At 41.7% G+C, this 24944-nt stretch overlaps 1 protein-coding gene across 3 annotated transcripts in view; it reads right to left on the reverse strand.

Moving 5' to 3' along the window:
• Positions 1-24944, reverse strand: part of KCNH3 (potassium voltage-gated channel subfamily H member 3) — a 112836-nt gene that overhangs the window by 42174 nt on the left and 45718 nt on the right. For all 3 annotated transcript variants that reach the window (XM_068267662.1, XM_068267661.1, XM_068267663.1), the window contains exons 7-9: positions 19614-19771; positions 8907-9114; positions 6316-6585 (exon numbers count right to left, since the gene is read on the reverse strand). In XM_068267662.1, coding sequence (XP_068123763.1) covers positions 6316-6585; positions 8907-9114; positions 19614-19771 — 636 coding nt within the window. The remainder of the gene's footprint in view (positions 1-6315; positions 6586-8906; positions 9115-19613; positions 19772-24944) is intronic.

Raw genomic sequence — 24944 nt, forward strand, 5'->3', positions numbered from 1 at the left:
GCTTGTTATCTCAACTGTCACTGTATTTTCTTTTTCTCTCCTGAGGACAGTTCAAAAGTTCACTGGCCTGCTCTGTAAAATCACTTAGATTGCTGAGTAGTGTGTAAACCGCAAATATTACAGAATGATGCAATGTTATAAAACACACTATAAGGCCTCTTGCACACTGCATGCATTTCCGATTCCGATTCCGCTTTTTAATCGGTTTTTACATCCGATTCAGATTCAGATTTTTAATCTTTACTGCATGCTACATTTATTGATCCGTTTTTCTGTTGAATGTATTCAGAATCGGAAACGGAATCGAAATCAGAATCGGAAAACGGATTTGCAGTGTGCAGGGAGCCTATAACTGAACATAAAAACATGAGAATGTTTTCTTTGCTACTAATGTTGTCTCTTTAAGTATGACTGCTTTAGTGCTTTACTAAAATAGTGCTTTAAAGAAAAAAGCACTATGCATTAAATAAAAGTATTCTTCAAATTAGATTAAATTTGGCAATTAATTTTCTGACACCTCCCTTTCCTGGGTTACAATCTGCTTTAAATAACCTTTTTATTTTATTTTTTACAGCTTGGTCTTAGTTTAATGTATGTGTACAGATGCATTGCCCCTTCTGCCCAAGCTTGAAAGCTGCCCGCCATCAATATTCTTTTGAAGTTTAAAAATGTTACAATGTGACCTCTGGCTGGAGAACTGCTGTCTTGTGAAAGATGGCTGCCACATCATTGCATCCTTGCAATCATTTCTGGGAGGGGGCGTGGCACATGCTGCCCACTGGGGTAGGGTAGGGGTTTTACAGCCCCCAAACTCTCCCTATTATTCTCTCCATTGGGATTGATGCAGAGGTTTCTGGAATACATTGCAGATGTGGCAGCCAGTGGGAGGAGGCAAGGCCAACCTACCACTCAGCCTCTCTTCTGCTCTTCCCTCTGGTAGCGATGTGTAAACCAGGAAGGCGAGCAGCACTTGGACAATGGAGAGGAGCAAGTTGTAGCAACATGGTTCTCTGAAAGGTGGGTGAATGGGGTGACAAGTTCTCCAAAGTTGAAGAGTCCTTTAGGTCAGTATGCAGGGAGTTTGGGTAGGTGGAAATACAACTTTAGGGTAGAACAGGGGCAATAAATAATTAATGCAAGTAAGTTTTAAATGCACTTCTTAGAAGGCGATTCTTACAGCTCCTGTGCTAACAAATATCATTTCTTTAGAGAACTATATTATTTTTGAACTTGGCAGTGAAAAAAAAAATCTGTTTCTCTTTAGTTATCCCTATTATTGATTTCCAGAGAATAGACAAAATGCTGGCTAACAATGGATTGAGGAATCTTCAAACACTTTTTTATCATGGGTCTACATTACACATAGGCCTCGATTCATAAAAGTGCTGTCGGTAAGGTAAACTCGAGCGGGGAAACACCGCTGTCGGTATTTCAGCCTTCAGGGTGGTAATTCATAAAAATGTTTCTAGTTGTGATAGGCGTGCGGAGATTTTCCGCTGTAGGCTAGCGTTAGGCTGTCGGGAGACATGCGGAAACAGGAGAAGCTGGCCGAGTCCCTCCGTGCGGTGTTCTCTCTGCAGCTGCTTGGGAGGTCTGTCCCATTCACTGCAATGGATTCCGCACGCTTCTCGCCACATCAGAGGTAGCGGTAATCCCCGTCCGCATACCGCTTCCTCTAATCTTTATGAATTGACATTTGTTACTTTTGTTAAGATAATCACCGCGCAAGGCGGTGATTTATCACTCTGCTCGCGAATGTCGGCTTTTCATGCGGAAAAAGCCGTTATGAATACAGATTTTGCTGTGTGGTCGGTAAAGTGAGCTGTTTTCAGCATTTCCGCATGCGGAAATGCTTTATGAATCGAGGCCATAGTTTCGATTGATAGAACAAGTCACCTTCATGATCTTTTTTAGAATATTTTCCACCACACCCATGTCACACCAGCGAATTCACCAAATACATTTGATTGGTGGGTGCTGTCCTTGTAAAGCTCATTAGCAGACACTGGCATTAAAAACAAGGAAGAAATTTGTGCCTTTAATGCATCCATTTACCCCTATGAAACTTCCCTCTGTCCTGCAGTCCTTCGCAACACAATTTGTTTTTCTTATGTAAACAGGCCCATACTGTAGAAGGATCTTGACAAGAGACCTGGACAGGTAAATGGCACATGCAATTTGATGTTGACACATGTAAGGTTCCATATCTTGGCCATGGGAAAAGTACAGCACCATATCAACTAAACGGGATACATCTGGGGATATCAGACTTGGATAGGGACTGGCAGACAACAACTTAAGCAATTGTATTTAATGCCAAGCAGCAGCAGCTACATCAAATAACATTTTGGGATGCACAAAAAGGGGGAAAAATATGATGCTGGTATAATGTGTTGTTTGAAATTGGGTTTCCTTATTCAGAAACTCAGATAATGCCACGCACATGTCAGGAACCTTGTGTTGCCACTTTCTGCCTGCTGGTTGCGACATGGAGCAGGACTGTCATGGACTTCTATTATTCCATCACCAGATGGCACTGAGGACTTTGCATTGTCCTGAAGCTCCACCATCCACTAGCAGGGGGCCGGTTAATGCTAAGGACTTGCAGTTCTTTGTCTGGCCTGCAGAGGCCTCTAATGGAACGCTCACCACCAGCTGCATCCTGTGTTTGCTATCACATGGGCTATTTAAGGACTGCCTCTTCCTCCTGCTAATTGCCAGAACTTTGAGCTCCCAGGTCTGAGTTTTTGGACATCCAGGTTCCTGATCCTTGCCCCATTTTCTGTGTATGCTTTCCTGTTGCCGAACCATGTTTATCCGGTCTGAGACCTTGCTTTTGCCTAATCCCTGGTACTGTGCTTTTCTGATAACCTGTTGCTGACCTTACTCTCCTGCTGACTCTGATATTCTGCCTGATCCCTTTTGTACTGAGATTGTGTATATATTTGCTGTATATATTTAGTTAGTTGAACAGTCAGGGTGTTGATATATTTGTCACTACTTCCCGGGTTGTTTGTATATATTGTGTGCTGTGCAAAAAGTTTGCATGATATTTGCATTCACGTTTGCATGTATGCCTGCATTTGAAATAAAACATTATATTTGCACCATATTCCAAGGTTCAGTGTCTGTATACTGCAAACTGTGGTCAAAATCCTGTTCCTCCGTTCAGGCTTGTGACAGCACAGCAGTTCAGCACCTTTTACGATCGGAGAGAGTCACAAAGCTGCGAACCACTTTGCGCTTCATGTGACTGTGATGTTTCCTCTTTCCAAGCCAGATCAGTTCATTACTGTTGTTTCCATTCATTGGATAGATGTTCAAGTGAGTTGACTACTTAGTGGCTGGATTTAAAAAATAAATAAATAAATGCTGTTCTTTTGTATTCCGTCATGTTCTAGATGTAGCCTCACAAGTAATGTTGTTCCAATCTGGGTTTCCTTATTTGGAACCCTGAAATCAACAACAACACTACTTGTGAGGTAACATCTACACAGCGATGCCAAACTCCAGTCCTCAAGGGCCGAGGTCATTTTTGGCACATCTCACATTAATTGATGGGATAGAATCAGGACAGAAGTTGTTCATCAAGTAGAGCACATTTCTCTGTTTCTCATTCAATCCTAAACACTGGCATGGGTGTTATCCTTGAGGACTGGAGTCTGACACCTGTGATCTAGAAGATGGAGTACAATTTCAGGTACTACATTACAGGAAAGACATGGATTTTAAATCAACCTAAAAAATAAGCTGCTACATTTATGAATGGTATACATGGCCTCACTCACAAAACGTTAGGCAAAACTGGGGTTTGGAAATGAGAGAACTTGAATGTAGCTATACTTGTTATTAGGGTACCTCTAAAGGCAAAATAAAAGCATGGCAAGTGAAGTTTTTACACCTCGCTCTGTATAAAGGACAAGAGGACATGAACAATCTGTATGCATACAGAAGAAAAAAGATTTTATCACTCATTTAGAAAGGGTTTCTTTACAGTAAAGCTATATACACACTAGATTTTTGTTACCCAAAATATTCTTTTATGATCATTTCAGCTGACAATCTAGCATGAGTAAAGGGGTCTCATTACATTGTTCATAACATGGTTACTGATCCACCATGCTTTCATCACTAACAAATGACCACTATTGTTAAGTTTGTACAGTGTTTGAAATCTCTGTTTATCCTCCACCCTTTCCATTTCATAGGACATAGCAGATAACTAAGCCAAGCATCATGTGTGTACACTAGGGTTGCCGCGGTATACCGGTATGACGGTATACCACGGTTTCAATATGCATGATAATCATACCATGCACTTTTTGAAAATACCGGTTTTTGGCTCTATTTCCGCATCTCCCGTCACTGTCCGGCTCTCCGTCAACCTCCATTACAAAAGCAAGCTCCCGAAGCTAGTTCGTGGTAGCGGGAGGCTTGCCAACAGACTGTGCAGGCGCCGGGTGATGACACAGCCGGATCGCATAGGCAGAGCGCTGCTGGCGGCTGGAGCGCAAACGCTCATTCTGCGTCATGAAGGGACGCTCGTTCTGCGGCTCTCCGTAGTGTGCACTGCGCACACTGTATGACACTCCCTGAGAGACGAAGAAGGAGCCTAGGCGGGGGGTGCCAAGTTATTTATAACGGAGGGGGACAGAGAGAAGGACAAGTGGGAAGCAGAGGCAAGGATGATCCCCTGCGGACAATTAGAAGGAACGCAAGCACCATAAGGTATGTCAGTGCCAGAGACATTAGTCCACCACTACTCAGCCCCCACACGCCCAGTCACTCCAGCGGCCTCTACGTTCCCCCACTGGGAGTTGAGACACAATTACTCAGAGGGCCTGCCTGCCTGAGCACCACACCATTGCACCTCCAGCATTTTTAAAGTGGACCTGAACTTTTGCACAAATTCAAGGAAAACAGAGAACTGGATCCTGTATGCATAGAGAGTGTTTAGACTGTCTAATTCCCCCTCATCTGTGGCACAGCAGCAAACATTTTTGATCTCTCCCGTCCCGTGTCCCTACCTGTGACCTGTCACCTGACTGAGGACAGAAGGAAAAACGAGACATGCACCCTGCATGTATTTAGAGAATAGACACTGTCTAATGCCTTCTCATCTGTGACTGAGCAGCACAGCACATGTTGTATTTTGATCTCTCCCCGTGTCAGCTGACTGCCACCGCAGCTATGCTCATTTTGAAAGCACGTCTGTGAGAAATTGAAGTAAAAGTGGCCATACACTTATAGATTTGCAGCATTTTTCGACCATCAGATAGATTTCTGTCAGATGCCTGTCAAGTGGAATCTAACAGGAATCTATCTGATGTGTGACACACACACTAGGAACAGATTTCCAATAGATTTCAGAATGAAATGCATTATTGGACCATTAGATTCAATGCAACTCTATGGGCCATCGATCTGCTGCCAGCAGCAGATCGACCTAGATTTTTCATCCTGTCAGATAGATCAAATCGATCGAAATCAGTTGAAATCTGCCGCAAATCGATCAAATGGGGGAATTTGATAGAATTGATTTCTGATCAATTGATTCTATAGAAATCGATCGATGGCTGAAATTGACCAGTGTATGGGCCCCTTTAGTTGTAATTTGGTCACCTGTGACCCGTCACCCGACTGCCACCACTGCAGATAAGCTTATTTTTAAAGAGAACCTGTTGCACTGCAGATAGCTGAGGAATACCAGACACAAATCAGGTAACAGAGATGCAGGACGCTGTATCCGAGCCTATACTAGTTAGGTTAATTGTAATGAGAATAAATGTGTAATACCGTATACCGTGATACCGCCATACCGCGGTATTTTTTTTTGACGGTTATCATACCGTGAATTTTCATACCGTTGCAACCCTAGTGTACACAGATCATTCCTAAACCATTTGGCACCCAAATTAATGACTTATGATTGTTTTGGGCAATAGTTACTGGGGATCTGTATGTTGCTATATTGTGGTTAAAATGGGATTAGGTGCATAAAAGAACATTTAAAACCTTTACCTGTGAGTAAAAATGTTCACTTTTTTTGCTAATCGGCAAATGTAATAATTGTGGGCCACATGAGATGCCTTCTGCCTGGTCTCTTCACTCTGCTCCCCTCATTTTCTGCTGAATAGACACATCGCGATGGCAACAACTGAGTAGTCAATAAAGCAGGGGAGGAGTGGGAGCAGAGTGAGAAAAACATGCAGAAAATCAGATAGCTGGCTATACCCTGTAAAATAAATAGATTATCTGCACAAATGAAACAACAAATGCAAAAAATTAAACCAGTATCATATTTAATTTAGTCACCTCCAATCATCATGATGCAGATGGAGAAAATCTTCTCAGTATCTGTGTTTGCAGACACATTACCAAACCCAACACTAGTTAGGCTGCTTAGCGCGAAGTACAAGGATGTGATGTAGGAGCTCCTGGATGAAGGTCCTCCTAGTAACACACGAGCTGTCTCATTGGAAGTGTCATCACTGTTGTTGTTTTGAAGGGACGTGTCTCGAGTAGAATTTTTTCGTCCCATGTAGTACGGGGTTTCCAAACGCTGTGCTAGCTCTTGAAGCCAGCCTGGAAATTAAAAAGAACATCAAAGCTAAATTAAATAAAAATGATTTTGTATTTTATTTAAATAAGAGTGGAAACCTATTATTCTTCTAAATCACCACATTGGCTTTCTTTCTTAAAGTGAACCTGACAAAAATCTTTATTTACTTTATTTAATACAGGCTTTAGATGTGGGAAACTATTGTTCCATGTAAAATATGAGGGCAGATGAGCTTTACACTTTTAGCACTGTTTTTTAATTAATATTTTTATATTAATATTACTATTTGCCTAATCCTGTTGTCTTAGACAGTCCTGTCCCATCTGTTAATACGCTTTCCACTTGCAGCCTTTTTGTTAAGTCAGTAGTTTCTGCTCAGAATTTTGTTTACAGAAATGCTGCAAATAACATCTCTGCTCCAGTGTAACATATGAGCCTGCAAACCGACGCCATATTTGTATCCCGCAAGAAGGAACATAGGAGAGGAATGGAATAATTGCAATGTCCCACCCTGACAGGGGACAGACAAGTGGAAAGGGTTAACACTGACGTTGAAAATGCTGCTGTGCCCTGTTCCACCTACTGGCAGTGTTATCAAATTGCCTATTGTGGAATTCTACCAGTAGGGGACTTATCACTTCAGTGGACTTACCTGCAGGTCTCCATTTCACCAGAGGGTGGTGTTTTGAGTCTGGACCTCTGCATTTCACCAGCAGGTGTTCTTCTGTAGTTAATTATCTGGAACACCTGTCGACATGCTGTTCTCTTCTGGATGCAGCCTATTAAAATCTACGTCCCTGTTTGTATCCTCCCATCTCTGCCAGGGCGTAGATTTCCCTAGGCTGCGTCCACCCATTCCTGCCAAAATGGCACACACCATTTGACAGCTGACATCTCCCAGCACTGATCAGGAGCCATGCCGACTGGCTCCTGATCACTATGATCACCAGCGATCAAAAACTAGCCTCTTAAGACACACTTCTAAATAATAAGTGGTCATAAAGGCAGAGTTATGCTGTTGGCATATGTGCTGGTCAGGCAAGAAGGCTTACTGTAATCTTTACAATTGATGCACCCCCCTGTCGCCTACCTGATAGCATAATTAATGCCTTCCAGCATGGGGTCCCCATTCTTATAAGTTTAAAGTGAACCTCCAGACTAAAAATCTACTCAGCAGAACTGAAAAGGCTTGGTGTTTCTTTAACAGTTTCTCAGCATCAGAACTTTGTTTTTCTTACCAAAGCATCATTTTTAGCTGCATTTTTAGCTAAGCTCCACCCATCAAAGAAAAAAGCCGGGCTTTTTTCCCTGATACTGTGCAGAGCATGATGGGATTTCATGTTGTTATTAACGTTGCCTAGCAACTGGGAGAGGTGCTCAGGACACAGGACAGTTGGAACTGAGTCTCATGCTCCCTGTCACCTCCTTTCAAACAAAAAGATGGCTGCCATCATGAAATCAAACATTTGCCTGTTCTTTTAAAACAGTGTGGGTAAGAGATTATACTACCTATCTATTTTAATTAACATAGCTAATGTAACTTAATGACAGTATGTTTGTTTAGGCTGGAGTTCCTCTTTAATTTTGTATACACAATAAATAAATAAGTGGAATTAACTCTGAAAACTAAAATTTGAGTACCACCATTAAAATTAAAATATGTTGGAAACGTTGGACCTTTTGTTTCCTTTTCCAGAAAATTAAGTTTATTATGATTATCATTCTTTATCAGATCAGTAATATACAGAAAGTACATTCAATATTTTGTAATATATGCAGAGTGGCAGAGGAGGTAAGCAAGCAAAGAAAACCGGCACTGCAAAAATGCTGTATTTATTCTTAGCTTCATGTATAAAAAAGCGTGAGCATACATGCAAATACAAAGTGGACATGCACAGTGAGTAGATCAAAATTGAAGTGGGGTACCTGGTGGTGCGGTGGGTGCTGGGTTGTTAAGCCTGACGGCCGTTTTGCGCACGTCGGCGCATCTACAGAGGCAGCCTCCGTGGATGCGCAGACGTGCGCGAAACGGCCGTCAGGCTTAACAACCCAGCACCCACCGCACCACCAGGTACCCCACTTCAATTTTGATCTACTCACTGTGCATGTCCACTTTGTATTTGCATGTATGCTCACGCTTTTTTATACATGAAGCTAAGAATAAATACAGCATTTTTGCAGTGCCGGTTTTCTTTGCTTGCTTACCTCCTCTGCCACTCTGCATATACTTTTCACCAGAGCACGCTTAGCTGGAAACGGGGCACCTAGAAGGCTACCCAAGCACGCTTGCCACACCATAGTGCCAACCCGCTTTTTTCCTATATATTTTGTAATATATACTCACCAATCTCTGGCACTTCTGATTGGTTACTTTCAATTTCTTGTTGACCAATGAAGTACCAGATGCAAGCTACCCAGTGTGCCAGTAGAGCAAACACAACCATTAGAAGGCTGAGAACAACCGCACTGTACTGGGAATATCGATCCAAACGTGGCAAAAGGCGCAGGAGGCGCAGTAGTCGAACAGTCTTCAAGAGGTGAGCCCCAAAATACTTTATATGTAATTTGGTGGTGAAAGGAAAAAAACATGAATATAATTAATACATTTAAAACCAGAGACTATAGAGCAAGAAAAAAATACATAATACTATAAAATTTAGTAAGCTTTCTCATAGACATGAAAGGACATGAGTCTGTGTACACTTCTGGTTGGCAGCTGATTGATTAGAAAAATAAAAAAAAAACCTTGTTCTGTCGTGATTGTTCTTACTTGATTAGTCATCGACAGCACTGCACCTCCTCCCCTCTGTATACTAATAATATTCTATGATTAGTTGATATGAGCTCACAAATTTACTAATATAATATTCACCAGTCATAACGGAATTTTCATATAACTTAACACATGTATGAAGTGAAAACCCTTACTAAGTGTATTGCCTGAACACTAGATACTTTGAATGCAAGATATCGGGAAGTCGGGAATAGCCAAAGGTCATACACGTATCAGAAACAGAGGTACCAAAGGTTAAGGCAGAGACAGAGTAGATTAACTTCTCTACGACCGCCCCACACCAGTGGGCGTGGCCATGGTGGCAGCCTCAGGACCACCTAACGCCAATTGGCGTCAAATCCTGAGCCTGCATTTTGCAGGAGATCGCGCGCAGGCTGCGTGCACATTTCCTGCTTGAGGGGCGGAGCTCCGCCCCGCCTTCAGTCTCCGAGCGGCGATGGCCACTCGGGAGACTGTTAGTACTGTTGGTACAGCGCTGCGATCAGCAGCAGCGATGTACTGGGGACAGCTGTCTGACACGGCTGTCCCCCTGGGGGACAAGAGAGCGGTCGGCTCTCATAGGCAGAAGCCTATGACAGCCGATCGCCAGGATTGGCCGGCTGGGGGCTGGGAGGGGTTTTAAAAAAATGAAAACAAATAGTAAAAAATACAAAAATCAACAAATATTTATAAAAAGAAATAAACACTGGGGGGGGGGCGATCAGACCCCACCAACAGAGAGCTCTGTTTGTGGGGGGAAAAGGGGGGGATGGGGAAATCACTCGTGTGTGGTGTTGTGCGGCCCTGCAGCTTGGCCTTAAAGCTGAAGTGGCCAATTACAGAAAAAGCAGCCTGGTCTTCAGGGGGGTTTAGCACTGTGGTCCTGAAGAGGTTAACAGGCCGAGATTATAACAGTTATCAGATGACTGCAGTACAAGAAGGATGAGACAAAATCAGAGTGAGGGGCCAGCCGGGTCATACACTGAATATACTATATCAGAAGAATAAAGTTGGTAACAGATATTACAAAATACAAACACAATACTGATCTAACTATAGTACATATATATCGGCAGTGTCTGCATATATATATATAGCTCTGCAAGCTAGCTGACTAGGCACAGCAGTAAAGCAAGGTCCAGCGCTCAGCGAACTGATAGCTATAACGGACACTGGAAAACTGACAAGTCAGGACTTAAGTCCTGAGGTAAGTATAGAACCACACCCCCGGAACTTCCAGCCAATCAGCAGCGCTCCTGCGGAATTCAGTGTCAGCTGACTACTACTTCAGCTGACAAGCCTCACACCCACCTCCTTAGCCTATAAAGGCTACTCTGAATCATGCGCGCCCGCCTAGAGACACGGCCGGAACTGCCGTGCTGACTCACATGCGCAGGGGAGCCGGGGATGCCACCTGATAGAGATGAAGTAAGCGGCCTCCGCCGTTGCCCAAAAAACGCAAGAGCAGCCACCGCCAGCAGCGTCAGATAAGTTTGTAACACTAAGTATAAATATTGTGCACGGTGGAAAACCACCTCCCATTTAGTGCCAGAGGGCCTTATCTAATAAGGTTATCCAAGTCTGGAGAACATTAAAGTGAACCTCCAGACTAAAAATCGACTCAGCAGCTCTGAAAAGGCTTGGTGTTTCTTTAACAGTTTCACAGCATCAGAACTTTGTTTTCCTTTCCAAACCTAATTTTTGGCTGCACAGAAGCTAAGCCCTGCCCCATCAAAGAAAACTGCTCAGGCATTTTTCCCCTGATACTGTGCAAAGCATGATGGGATTTCTGATGTTGTTGCTCTCGTTGTCTAGCAACTGTGAAGGGGTGATCAGGGCAGTTGAAACTGTGTCTCATGCTCCCTGTTACCTCCTTTCAACCAAAAAGATGTCTGCCCTCATGAAATCACAAACCTTTGCCTGTTCTTTTAAAACAGGGTGGGTAAGAGATTATATTACCTATCTATTTTAATTAACATAACTAATTTACCACACTACCATTCACCCTACCTCTCAAGCCCGCTGTCTGGGTGTCACCCTGGACTCCGCACTCTCCTTCACTCCCCACATGTAAAACCTCACAAAGTCCTGCAACTTCCACCTTCGTAACATCTGTAAGATTCGCCCTTTCCTGACCTCTGCCACCACCAAACTCCTCATCCATGCCCTCGTAATTTCCCGCCTTGACTACTGTAATGCCCTGCTGTCTGGTCTCCCTATGACCCGAACAGCCCCACTGCAGTCCATCATGAATGCGGCAGCCAGAATTATCCACTGCTCCCATCGCTCCACTATGGCGGATCCCCTCCTTGAATCCCTCCACTGGCTTTCTATCCAGTCCAGAATCAGATTCAAGATACTGTGTCTGACCTACAAATCTGTCCACAAAACCTCTCCAACCTACATTTCTGATCTTACTCAGAGGTACACACCTAGCCGCTCACTCCGCTCTTCCAATGAACTTCGCCTAACCGCCTCCCGCATCACCCAGTCCCATGCACGCCTCCAGGACTTCTCAAGAGCTGCTCCAACACTATGGAACTCCCTACCTCCACCCATTAGGGCAGCCCCCTCCTTCAACATCTTCAAGAAAGCCCTCAAAACTCACCTTTTCACTCTGGCCTACTACCTCTCACAAGTGCTCTAAACCCACAGCTGAACTCTAGTCTCCTACCTCTCGTGTCCCTACCTCTCCCTTTAGATTGTAAGCCTTTGGGCAGGGTCCTCCTCCTTTTGTGTCCAACCTGATCATGCACCTCCATTACTGTGAACCCATGCTAGGCATCTGAGTGAACCTAACTTGCCTAATCTCCATGCTCCATCCAGTGACTGACTAAGCATTACCTTGTACTCATACTGTGCTGCATGATCTGATCTTTCTTGTATTCAGGTATTGTCATTTTGCTGTATGTCACCCCTAAATATTGTATGTATCCCTATTTATTGTCCAGCGCTGCGTAATATGTTGGCGCTTTATAAATACAATAAATAAATAATAATAATAATGTAACTCAATGCCAGTATGTTTGTTTAGGTTGAAGTTCCTCTTTAAGGATCAGTTGAGAACCTAAGTTATCCAGCAAGCCTGTCTTGAATTTATTGAAAGTTGTCTTCTGCTGCGTTACCAGACTGCAAACCACAGTGAGGAATGTTAAGAGGTTAAATTGTGACTGTGCAATTGTTATACAATGCCCACACTTGCAACCTTTTGCAATAAATCTAGGAGTACCTGGTTTATCTGTGATTGATGACATTTAATTGGTGACCATTTTAATAACCCTTTAGAAATCCTTATTATAATATGACATGATTCAAGTGAGGATTGCCATCTAATAGCAGAAGATTTCCAAAAGCTCCAATTCTAGGTGACTGGATCAGTTCACCAATGTTCTCCAGCTTGCAAAGCATACATATGAAATCGGCGCCGGTAGACTTGGGCGCAGGACACAGCCAGTATATGGCTGATTGATCCTGCTTCTGCACAAGTCCGGGCCGTGCTAATTACTACTCCCCTTCCAGGCCGCCATGGATAGTGGGGAATGATATAATTCGGCTTCCAGCGATTGCTGGAGGCCGAATTATTGTGTTTTTTAAGCAACTTCGGCTCCGTCTTCTGACGGCACCGACGTTACTCACTGAGCGCCGCTATACAAATGATACCCTTTATAGTCTATGGTGGCACCGACTGCGCCCAAATCTTCCTGCACTGAAAAGGACTGCTCCAGCTTGCAAGACCCTTGAAGAGCCTAGCCTGATTTGTGTCAGACCTAATTTGTTACAGTAATCAGTAGTAGCAGTAGGGTGTTGTACCGTGTTAGCCATCAGTAAAAGCAAGAAGTTTTATATCAGGATGATACCATTTATTGGCTAACTAAAAATGAATAAAAATAAGCAAGCTTTCGGCCTTGCAGCCTTCGTCTGATAAGCCAGACGAAGGCTGCAAGGCCGAAAGCTTGCTTATTTTTATTCATTTTTAGTTAGCCAATAAATGGTATCATCCTGATGTAAAATTTCTTGCTTTTACAGTAATCAGAAAGCTAAGGAATAAATGCCACTATTTATATTACATATACATTATATTATATAAAGAAAGAGTCTGATATAAAAATATAAACCTAATTGTAAAGAAAACTACAAAAATGTAAAAGAACAAAAATATTGAAAACAGACAGTAAATCGTATATATGGGGGAATGAAACATCATGTAACAATGTTCTTTTTAGTGCTTAACTCTCACTGAAAGAAGATAATGTCAAATAGGATATCATGATGGCGCTATTCAGGTTTATGTTCTTAATGTCCTGCATTTAGTATCTTGGTATCTTCTCTTTTGACAAATAAACAAATATTTACTATTTTATTGTATAGGCTGAAATATGCATTACTTCATATATGTTCTGGGGCATTAAATATTGTTCTGAGGATCCTCTTTCTATCTTTTCCTTTCCTTGTTTAATTTCTGAAACTCCAAGGGTCACATCAGTTCACTTATTGATAATATTAGGGTTTTTTTCTAGGTTTTGTTCACAGGTTCCTTGTCATGGTTTAAAAATAAATGTCTTAAAGCGAAATTCAGAATGTTCACTTGAAACATCCACTATTGTATACAGTAAGGTAAAAATAGAATTCTCTTTGCATGTGAATGTGATTAGATGTTTATCATGAAAAGTGAGATTTTACTGCTCACCTACCACTTTAAAAAACTAAGCCCAGTTATTTCAAAGCAATTACGTATAATTTTTAAAGAGTCTTTAGAGCCATGACTATTGTGGGCTGGAGTAAAGCTAATGTTATGTCAATATTTAAAAAGAGACCAAGGTTTTAGTCACTAGTTATTAAACCTGCATGCTTGATTTCTATCTCAGGGAAGAAAACTGAGGGTCTATTAGGAGACCACATGGAAGAACCTGCATTAAAACAACATCATACGAGATTGTCAACATGAATTTATTTAAAACTGGTGCTGTCAAATGTACTTCATTGTTATGAAGACGTTAATAGATCATTAGACCTAGGGGTTCCTGTGGGAATACTATTTTTGTACACTGAACATAAACATTTAAGTTTCCTCACGGACACTTTGTGTAGATGCAAAGGCCTGTGGAGTAAGCAAAGGTCTGTTGGTTTAGAGAATAATATATTCAATAGAAAACTGACACATATACTGTGTTTAGAGATTCAAGATCCATAATTCATACTCTAACTGGCCCACAGTTAAAGCGGTTCAAAACCCTGACATAATATTCAATAAAAACATGTTTTCACATTTTATATGCCATACGGTTATCATATTTGCATTTGTGCATACGTATTATTATTCATTTAGATATTATAGGTTCCCAAAAGTACAGTTTTTTGTTTTGTGAGCTGAGTTTTTTTTATTAAAGGGAAACTTGTAAGGAATGAAGAGGCAGCTGCGGTGAACAGCACCGCCGCCACAGCTGCCTCCGTGCCCCTGCCCGTTTCTCCGGCGTCTAGGACGCCGAAGACAGGGCTGTCATTACACCATAGGGTCGCTGTCTCACGCGGGCGCGCGCACAGACAGAACCTTTATGCGGGGAGGAGGCGCGTCAGCTGACCTGCTGGTCGGCTGACGTCAGAGGAGACTCACAGCGCCCTGGATTGGCTGATTGCAGGGGGCGTGCCTGTGAGGTCTCCTCCACTTCTTAAGCCTCCAGGCTCAGACCTTAGACTAGTGCCCGGTGTTGAAACCAAGGACTTCACACCAAGACTAGGATATTGTTTACTGTTTTGATTACCTGTGTATGATTCTGGCTATACCTCTGACCTAGCTTCCTGCCTAACGTTACTGTACTTCTGCCTATCTGACTAGTTGCTGAACCTCTGCCTGATTACTCGTTATCCTTCTGCCTCACGATTCTGTACTGCAATTACTTCTCTGTTGCCGAACCTTGCCTGTCTGACCATTCTACTCACCAGTGGGCCCTTGCCACTGGTGAGGTGCTCTATACCCACCAGCTCCACTGGTGAGGTGCCGCTTGTGACTGTTAGTACCTTCCCAGCCCCTCTGGGAAGGTTTAGCCAAAGCTATCTAAGTCACCTGATATACCTTTCCAGCCCCGCTGGGAAGGTCTATCCTATTACCGTATCCTCCTAGTCCAACCTACCCAGCCTTACTGGAAAAGGTCGGTGTGATTGTTTGTCTGATTTATTGGTCGTTTACCAGCTCCCCTGGTATAGACCAGCAATACTATTTCTGTACTCTCTCTGTTAGTACCTTCTCCAGCTCCTCTGGGAAGGTTTGATCAAATCTATACAGTCAGTGTACTGATAGTACCTTACCAGTCCCTCTGGTAAGGTCTCGCAAAACTAATAAAGTTACGGTTGCACCAATCACTACTCACTCAGTCTGTATCTGCTATACTGGTATTATTGGTGATTCTGCAGATCACCTAATAATCAGACGTCTGAGGCTAAACACCCAACCGTGACAGAACTGAAGTAAGAGGTATACGGAGGCTGCCATATTTATTTCCTTTTAATCAATACCAGTTGCCTGGCAGCCCTGCTGGTCTATTTCTCTGCAGTAGTATCTGAATAACATCAGAAACAAGCATGCAGCTAGTCTTGTCAGAACTGACTTTAAAGTCTGAAACACCTGATCTGCTGCATGCTTGTTCAGGGGCTATGGCTAATAGTATTAGAAGCAGAGGATCAGCAGGGCTGCCAGGCAACTGGTATTGCTTAAAAGGAAATAAACATGGCAGCCTCCATATACCTCTCTCTTCAGTTCCCCTTTAATAACTGGTTTTATTCTTTATGTAGTGAAGGCAGACATGCTTTGACTCTCTGTCTGTGTCAAGCTGCTTCTCCACAGCCAGAGAATGTGTCACATTCCTCACTTGATACATTTAAGTAAACACAAGATAACAAATTAGGATGCGTCCACATTTCACTACAGTGAGCTTTGAAGCTCTGTGTGTAACCCTTCGAATGCTGGTCTAGTAAAAAAAAATGCTGGTTGCATTTAATATGCTGTAAATAATGTTTTAGAGCAAAAATGCTGGGTTATATGCCGCTTTAAAACAGAAGTGCCACAAGGTTTTTTGGGGGACCTTTACTATTTGATTGTTCAGAAATTATATTAAAGTTTTGTCTCTATGTTAGCTGAATAATCAGCTGAGTACATGGCAAATGAAGTTCATTGGAGATAACTAAAAAGTTATGTATGTGGGGGGGAGGGGGGGGGAGGTGTGAAATTGGTTAAATCAGATAATTTCAGAAAATAATCTGGATGTCTTTGTAAATGATAGACTAAATAACAGTATGCAACACCTATTTGCTGCTTCTAAAGCCAATAACAGCTAGTATTTTCATGAGCTATCTATATTTTGGCTATATACAAAGCATTAGTAAGACCTTTCTATAAATGTGCAGTTTAGTTTTAGACAAGAAAGAGTGCAGAGGAAAGAATGTAGAAAAGGATTAAATGGTACTGTTAGGACCTCAGTTAGCCTCAGAGGAAATTCTGTATTAACAAAATTTGATTACCGGTATGCTTGAAAAGACGACATTAAAGCACACCTGAACTCAAAAATAAAAGATAAAATAGTCATACCCACATAATACTTACCACTCACATAGACTATTATTATTATTTATATAGCATTGACATCCTCCGCAGCACTGTACAGAGTATACATAGTCTTGTCACTAACTGTCCCCTCAGAGGGGCTCACAATCTAATTCCTACCATAATCATATGTCTATATTGTGTTTACATTTAAGTGGTGCATACGCCTTCATCTTCCGGAGAGTTAAGTATGACTAGATCTAGTCAGAACTGTAAGAAGGGGGGTTCTTAGAAGAAAAGGGTGAGCTTCTGGGAGGAACTGACAGCGAGGTAAATGTGTAATATTCATTTGCAGGTACATCATGTGCTTATTTAAAATAATTTTACTCAGTTCAGGTAAGCAGTGAAACTGTTTCCTGGTATAAATATATAAAAAGCCTATAAAAAAAATGTTGCGAAATGTTTTTCATTTAAAAAGCCACTACAAAAAAACTTGACAATATCCCCAGAGGTTTCAGTTAAAAAGGTTTAACCTCCACCTGCTGAAAGAGCTCTTCACTTTGAAGATGTGGAATAATTTTCCATTAGCTCTAGTTCTAGCAGATACAGTATAGTACTATAAAAATCATTTTCAGTTTTATTAAAAGAACAAGATATACAGAGCTACATACACTTACAGGAAGCAACAGAATGTTGACATACAGGCTATAGCTGAATTCCATGTAGTCAAATAGATTTTTTTCCTGACATACAGGCTATAGCTGAATGCCATGTAGTCAAATAGATTGTTTTACCTGACATACAGGCTATAGCTGAATGCCATGTAGTCAAATAGATTGTTTTACCTGACATACAGGCTATAGCTGAATGCCATGTAGTCAAATATATTTTTTTACCTGACATACAGGCTATAGCTGAATGCCATGTAGTCAAATAGATTGTTTTACCTTTCTAAGGAAAATTGGCTAAAATAATTAGAGGGTTTTCACATTCCTATAGAGCAATGTGAGCATCAGAGGGTGCATAAGAGTGTTCTAGTTTAGTTTTTTTTATAAATATTGTTTGAACTACAGTACATGGACATTTCTTTAATCAGTTAAACTACGTAATTAATCATCCTTTGATAAATAATGTACCTGTATTACTGGAATTACATTCCACTTAATTTTGAAAGCTCCTTTAATCATTTTTATATTACAGCATGATGAATGTCTCAGATAAGCCTTTGTAAAAAAATGATAACCTTAACAATTGCAAAGCTCACTATAACTCTAGTTTACCGCTATATATTTATTAACAAAAAGAGTGTATGGCACCACTAAACTGCAATGGTCATTATAACTAGCACTTAAAGGGACACTTAAGTAAAAAAAAAATGAGTTTTACTCACCTAGGGCTTCCAATAGCCCCCTGCAGCTGTCCGGTGCCCTCGCCGTCTCCCTCCGATCCTCCTGGCCCCACCGGTAGCCACTTCCTGTTTCAGTGACAGGAGCTGACAGGCTGGGGACGCGAGTGATTCTTCGCGTTCCCAGACACATTAGCACCCTCTATGCTGCTATATGGTATATGATATATGCTATAGCAGCATAGATGGCGCTATTGTGGCCAGGAACGCGAAGAATCACTCGCGTCCCCAGCCTGTCAGCTCCTGTCACCGAAACAGGAAGTGGCTGTCGGCGGGGCCAGGAGGATCGGAGGGAGACGGCGAGGGCACCGGACAGCTGCAGGGGGCTATTGGAAGCCCCAGGTGAGTAAAACTCATTTTTTTTTCTGACTTAAGTGTCCCTTTAAAGCAAACCTGAAGCGAAAATAAATGTATGATATAATGAATTGTATGTGTAGTACAGCTAAGAAATAGAACACTAGTAGCAAATAAAAAAGTCTCATATTGTTTTCCAGTACAGGAAGAGTTAAAAACTTCAGTTATCTATGCAAAAGAGCTTCTCTGAGCTCTTTGACCCACTAGCTCTAATGCAGTCACATTCTCTGAAGCCCTGAAACAGCAAAGAAACAGTGAGAGACAGCTTGAGATACGGTTCTACTGCAGGATAGTTCAAAGGGTCATAATTTCATTATTTCTGCATTGTTTTATAGTATAAAAAACAGTGTCCTTTTAAAACCACAGCTGTGAGAGAATGATAGAGAACAGAGAGAGAATCCGCAACAATGTCTTCACAAATTCTTTATTTAGGACATATCCTTAAGACAGCCAAAACCAACAGCTAGACATGTTGTTTTGGCTGTCTTAAGGATATGTCCTAAATAAAGAATTTGTGAAGACATTGTTGGGGATCCTCTCTCTGTTCTCTATAAATCGGGCCTGGCTGCCTGCGGTACAGCACTGTCTGTCACGGCACAGTGGAGCGATTATCCTGATCTTGTGTGACAGAATGATGCAATGTTATTAAAAATAGCTATATAACTGAAAATAAAAATATGAAACTTTTCTTTACTACTAATGTTCTATTCCTTATCTGTACTACACATTACATTATACTTTTTGGTTTGCTTTAAGGTATTGTTTAGTACTAGTTTAAAATTACATCGGTTTTTCACAATCACCATACTAGCATATATCACACCTCAGAGAAAGTGCCTGTTGAGTTCTGGACAATAAATAATAGAGGCAAATTAAATACTCTTCTAGTGAATGTGAAGTTCTTCAGAAGATCTTCTTGCCAAAAGCATTCCCAAAATGTAATAGCAGGTACAATATGATATAAAATGGTACAGAGGTTACTTACTATGTTGACTTTAAAGCTATATAGCAGATCCACAGGTAGAGCAGCTAGAAGATCAAGCAGGAACCACGTTCTGATGTAATGTATAAAGATGAGACGTGAGGAGAACACCACCTTCCCAGACTGGCTGACAAACGTTGTGCGGAAATTCAGAATGATATCTGTTTACCAATAAAATGAGAAATAAATCTTGTATTCATTTCGCATAATGCAGATCTCAAACACAGGCATTAGTTTAAAAAGAGATCAAATGTAGACAATGAGATAACTCAACCAGGCACTATTCTGATGGGAAAAGGGGTACGACAATCTGAAGAATCTTAGCTCTATAGTTTTCTGTCTACTGTACAGTGGGGCACACTTTACTAAATGATTGTTGGTTTAGAGTGGACCTCTATTGTATCAGGAAAACAATCACTCAACTAAGGAAATGTTACTATTTATAAAATAACCCCTAATGAGACCTACAAATCCCAAAATGAACTTCTTAGTTGTTTGACAACACCATGAGGTGAGGATTTTTCTAGGATGTAGACTAGCATCTTTCTCTGAGAAATCCATGTGCCGTGTAATTTTTAGCTGCACATAATCTCAAGTTCAAGAGAGTACTTGTCAAAAAAGTGACCTAAAATCATACGGCTCAGGGAGGTAAGTGAACTGCACATAAGCAGTGGCACATTTTAGATATGCAAGGAGAAAGACTGGGCAGTCACACTGCTGATCAGCCCAAATTTGCATGGTAGAAAGAGCACATTGCACAGTGACTCGGCTCCCTAAAAAATGGAGTACACTGACTGCATGTAATAGGTCAAAGCAAAATGACACCTCTCATACCACCACTATACTACCATTATGCTGAAAAAGGACCTTGGTAATCCACACTGGCAGTAGAGACAAATTTGCAACACATCAGTATTTCCAATAAAACTCCACTCTTTATTATAAGTCAAGGCAGGACAGATAAAAATGAATTGAGTGCTACAAGACTTTTGTTCCAAAGACTTCAGAAAATGTATTCTAAAGACTGTTGCCTAGATCCAGTGGTCCTAGCTCCCATAGACTAATATCAGACTGAATGTGTGCCTCCTGTTTGACCTTTTTTTCTCTGTCCAGAAGACAGAATTGGTTACCATTGCAGCTTAATTGCTACAGAACCCACCATTATATGGTAGTTAAGTCCATTTTTGCCTACATATTGTGATCCTGCAGTGGTCTTAGGTCCCATAGACTAATGATAGGCTGGGTGGGAGCAGGCATGGCACCTAATGCTAGTCTATGAGAGCTATGGCTATCCCACAGCCTAATGTGTAGGCAGTAGCAATGTGGTTCTGTCTCTAAAAGATTGACAGGTTCTAGGAAAACAAGAGGTCGCACACCAATACACAATGGAAAATGACTGTTTTGGCAGGTGAGACAAGCAGGGCAGTGCTGCACTAACCCTGGTGTCTGATTTTCAGTTTTCACTATACAGCACTGTGTATAAAATTTAGTTCACTGCTTGTCTTGATAGTTTTTTAACCACAGTAGTCTGAGTTTTAGAACTTGGAACATCCATCAGCTAATGGATTAACCACTTGAGGACCTAGGGCTTTCCACCCCTTAAGGACCGGCCACTTTTTTTCCATTCAGACCACTGCAGCTTTCACGGTTTATTGCTCGCTCATACAACCTACCACCTAAATGAATTTTGGCTCCTTTTCTTGTCACTAATAAAGCTTTCTTTTGGTGCTATTTGATTGCTCCTGCGATTTTTACTTTTTATTATATTCAGCAAAAAAGACATGAATTTTGGCAAAAAAAATGATTTTTTTAACTTTCTGTGCTGACAGTTTTCAAATAAAGTAAAATTTCTGTATACATGCAGCGCGAAAAATGTGGACAAACATGTTTTGGATAAAAAAAAAAACCATTCAGCGTATATTTATTGGTTTGGGTAAAAGTTATAGCGTTTACAAACTATGGTGCAAAAAGTGAATTTTCCCATTTTCAAGCATCTATGACTTTTCTGACCCCCTGTCATGTTTCATGAGGAGCTAGAATTCCAGGATAGTATAAATACCCCCCAAATGACCCCATTTTGGAAAGAAGACATCCCAAAGTATTCACTGAGAGGCATAGTGAGTTCATAGAAGATATTATTTTTTGTCACAAGTAAGCGGAAAATGACACTTTGTGAGAAAAAAAAAAAAAAAAAAAAAGTTTCCATTTCTTCTAACTTGCGACAAAAAAAAATGAAATCTGCCACGGACTCACCATGCCCCTCTCTGAATACCTTAAAGGGTCTACTTTCCAAAATGGGGTCATTTGTGGGGTGTGTTTACTGTCCTGACATTTTGGGGGGTGCTAAATTGTAAGCACCCCTGTAAAGCCTAAAGGTGCTCATTGGACTTTGGACCCCTTAGCGCAGTTAGGCTGCAAAAAAGTGCCACACATGTGGTATTGCCGTACTCAGGAGAAGTAGTATAATGTGTTTTGGGGTGTATTTTTACACATACCCATGCTGGGTGGGAGAAATAGCTCTGTAAATGACAATTTTTTAAATTTTTTTACACACAATTGTCCATTTACAGAGTTATTTCTCCCACCCAGCATGGGTATGTGTAAAAATACACCCCAAAACACATTGTACTACTTCTCCCGAGTACGGCGATACCACATGTGTGGCACTTTTTTGCACCCTAACTGCGCTAAAGGGCCCAAAGTCCAATGAGCACCTTTAGGCTTTCACAGGTCATTTTGCGGAATTTGATTTCCAGACTACTCCTCACGGTTTAGGGCCCCTAAAATGCCAGGGCAGTATAGGAACCCCACAAATGACCCCATTTTAGAAAGAAGACACCCCAAGGTATTCCGTTAGTAGCATAGCGAGTTCATAGAAGATTTTATTTTTTGTCAAAAGTTAGCGGAAAATTGATTTTTATTGTTTTTTTTCACAAAGTGTCATTTTCCACTAACTTTTGACAAAAAATAAAATCTTCTATGAACTCACTATGCTACTAACGGAATACCTTGGGGTGTCTTCTTTCTAAAATGGGGTCATTTGTGGGGTTCCTATACTGCCCTGGCATTTTAGGGGCCCTAAACCGTGAGGAGTAGTCTGGAAATCAAATTCCGCAAAATGACCTGTGAAAGCCTAAAGGTGCTCATTGGACTTTGGGCCCTTTAGCGCAGTTAGGGTGCAAAAAAGTGCCACAAATGTGGTATCGCCGTACTCGGGAGAAGTAGTACAATGTGTTTTGGGGTGTATTTTTACACATACCTATGCTGGGTGGGAGAAATACCTCTGTAAATGACAATCTTTTGATTTTTTTACACACAATTGTCCATTTACAGAGATATTTCTCCCACCCAGCATGGGTATGTGTAAAAATTCACCCCAAAACACATTGTACTACTTCTCCCGAGTACGGTGATACCACATGTGTGGCACTTTTTTGCACCCTAACTGCGCTAAAGGGCCCAAAGTCCAATGAGCACCTTTAGGCTTTCACAGGTCATTTTGCGGAATTTGATTTCCAGACTACTCCTCACGGTTTAGGGCCCCTAAAATGCCAGGGCAGTATAGGAACCCCACAAATGACCCCATTTTAGAAAGAAGACACCCCAAGGTATTCCGTTAGTAGCATAGCGAGTTCATAGAAGATTTTATTTTTTGTCAAAAGTTAGCGGAAAATTGATTTTTATTGTTTTTTTTCACAAAGTGTCATTTTCCACTAACTTTTGACAAAAAATAAAATCTTCTATGAACTCGCTATGCTACTAACGGAATACCTTGGGGTGTCTTCTTTCTAAAATGGGGTCATTTGTGGGGTTCCTATACTGCCCTGGCATTTTAGGGGCCCTAAACCGTGAGGAGTAGTCTGGAAATCAAATTCCGCAAAATGACCTGTGAAAGCCTAAAGGTGCTCATTGGACTTTGGGCCCTTTAGCGCAGTTAGGGTGCAAAAAAGTGCCACACATGTGGTATCACCGTACTCGGGAGAAGTAGTACAATGTGTTTTGGGGTGAATTTTTACACATACCCATGCTGGGTGGGAGAAATATCTCTGTAAATGGACAATTGTGTGTAAAAAAATCAAAAGATTGTCATTTACAGAGGTATTTCTCCCACCCAGCATGGGTATGTGTAAAAATACACCCCAAAACACATTATAGTACTTCTCCCGAGTACGGCGATACCACATGTGTGGCACTTTTTTGCACCCTAACTGCTCTAAGGGGCCCAGAGTCCAATGAGTACCTTTAGGCTTTACAGGGGTGCTCACAATTTAGCACCCCGCCCACTTGCCAGGACAGTTAACAAACCCCACAAATGACCCCATTTTGGAAAGAATACACAACAAGGTATTCCATGAGGATAATGGTGAGGTCATTGAAAATTTTATTTTTTGTCACAAGTAAACGGAAAATGACACTTTGTTAAAAAAAAAAATAAAAAAAAAATTCTGCTAACTTGTGACAAAAACTAAAATCTTTTATGAACTCACCGTGCACCTCACATAATACTTTAGGGTGTCCTCTTTCCAAAATGGGGTCATTTGTGGAGTCTGTCCTGGCATTTTAGGGTCTCTGCAATCATTACATGTATGGCCAGTATTAGGAGTTTCTGCTATACTCCTTATATTGGGTATACAAGTAATGCACTCTGGGCTGAAAGGAAAAATGAACGGCAAACATACCTTGCTCCACATCAATGGCAGTGATAACCTCAGGAGAGAGACACCCCGTGCCACCCTGCACTCAGGGTGAGCCACCAACTTATGTGACTGGGCCTCAGAACTTTAGTGTACAGCATTATGCCTGTAGGATACAGCAATATGCCTGCCAATTGAGATGACTCTGTGTGGCATTAAAGCATCATCATAGGCCCAAATCACATATAAACCGGGGGTGTCCACACTCAAGGGAAATTCAAACATGCCGTCTTATATCGCCAACCCAGGACAGATCAGCAATATCAAGCATGGAAACCGATCCTTCTTCCGACTTTTATGCTTACCCGTTTGGTTTTCAAGCTTACCTCTCCTCTCCCTGCGACAATGTGCGAAAGACCACTGAGTGTGTGCATACTCCTGTGTTTGGAGTTCCCTAGGTTCTAATAGTGTACCTGCTCGTGGTACCTCTCAAAACACGGCCCTACGCATAGGCCAGGCTGGTCAGGACAGCGGGGACAATAAAAACTGGTGTCATTCCTTCTTCCAGTCCTGCTGCAGACACGACAACGTTTTCTTCGGATGCGTTGACCTGGGGCACACGGAATCTGATAGGCGTAATGCCTACCATGCAGTCGGCTAGTTGCATCTGGGGGGGGGGGGGGGGCCTGGCACCTCCTGG

This window comes from Hyperolius riggenbachi, chromosome 2 (assembly GCF_040937935.1).
Source record: "Hyperolius riggenbachi isolate aHypRig1 chromosome 2, aHypRig1.pri, whole genome shotgun sequence".
Taxonomy (NCBI): Eukaryota; Metazoa; Chordata; class Amphibia; order Anura; family Hyperoliidae; genus Hyperolius; species Hyperolius riggenbachi.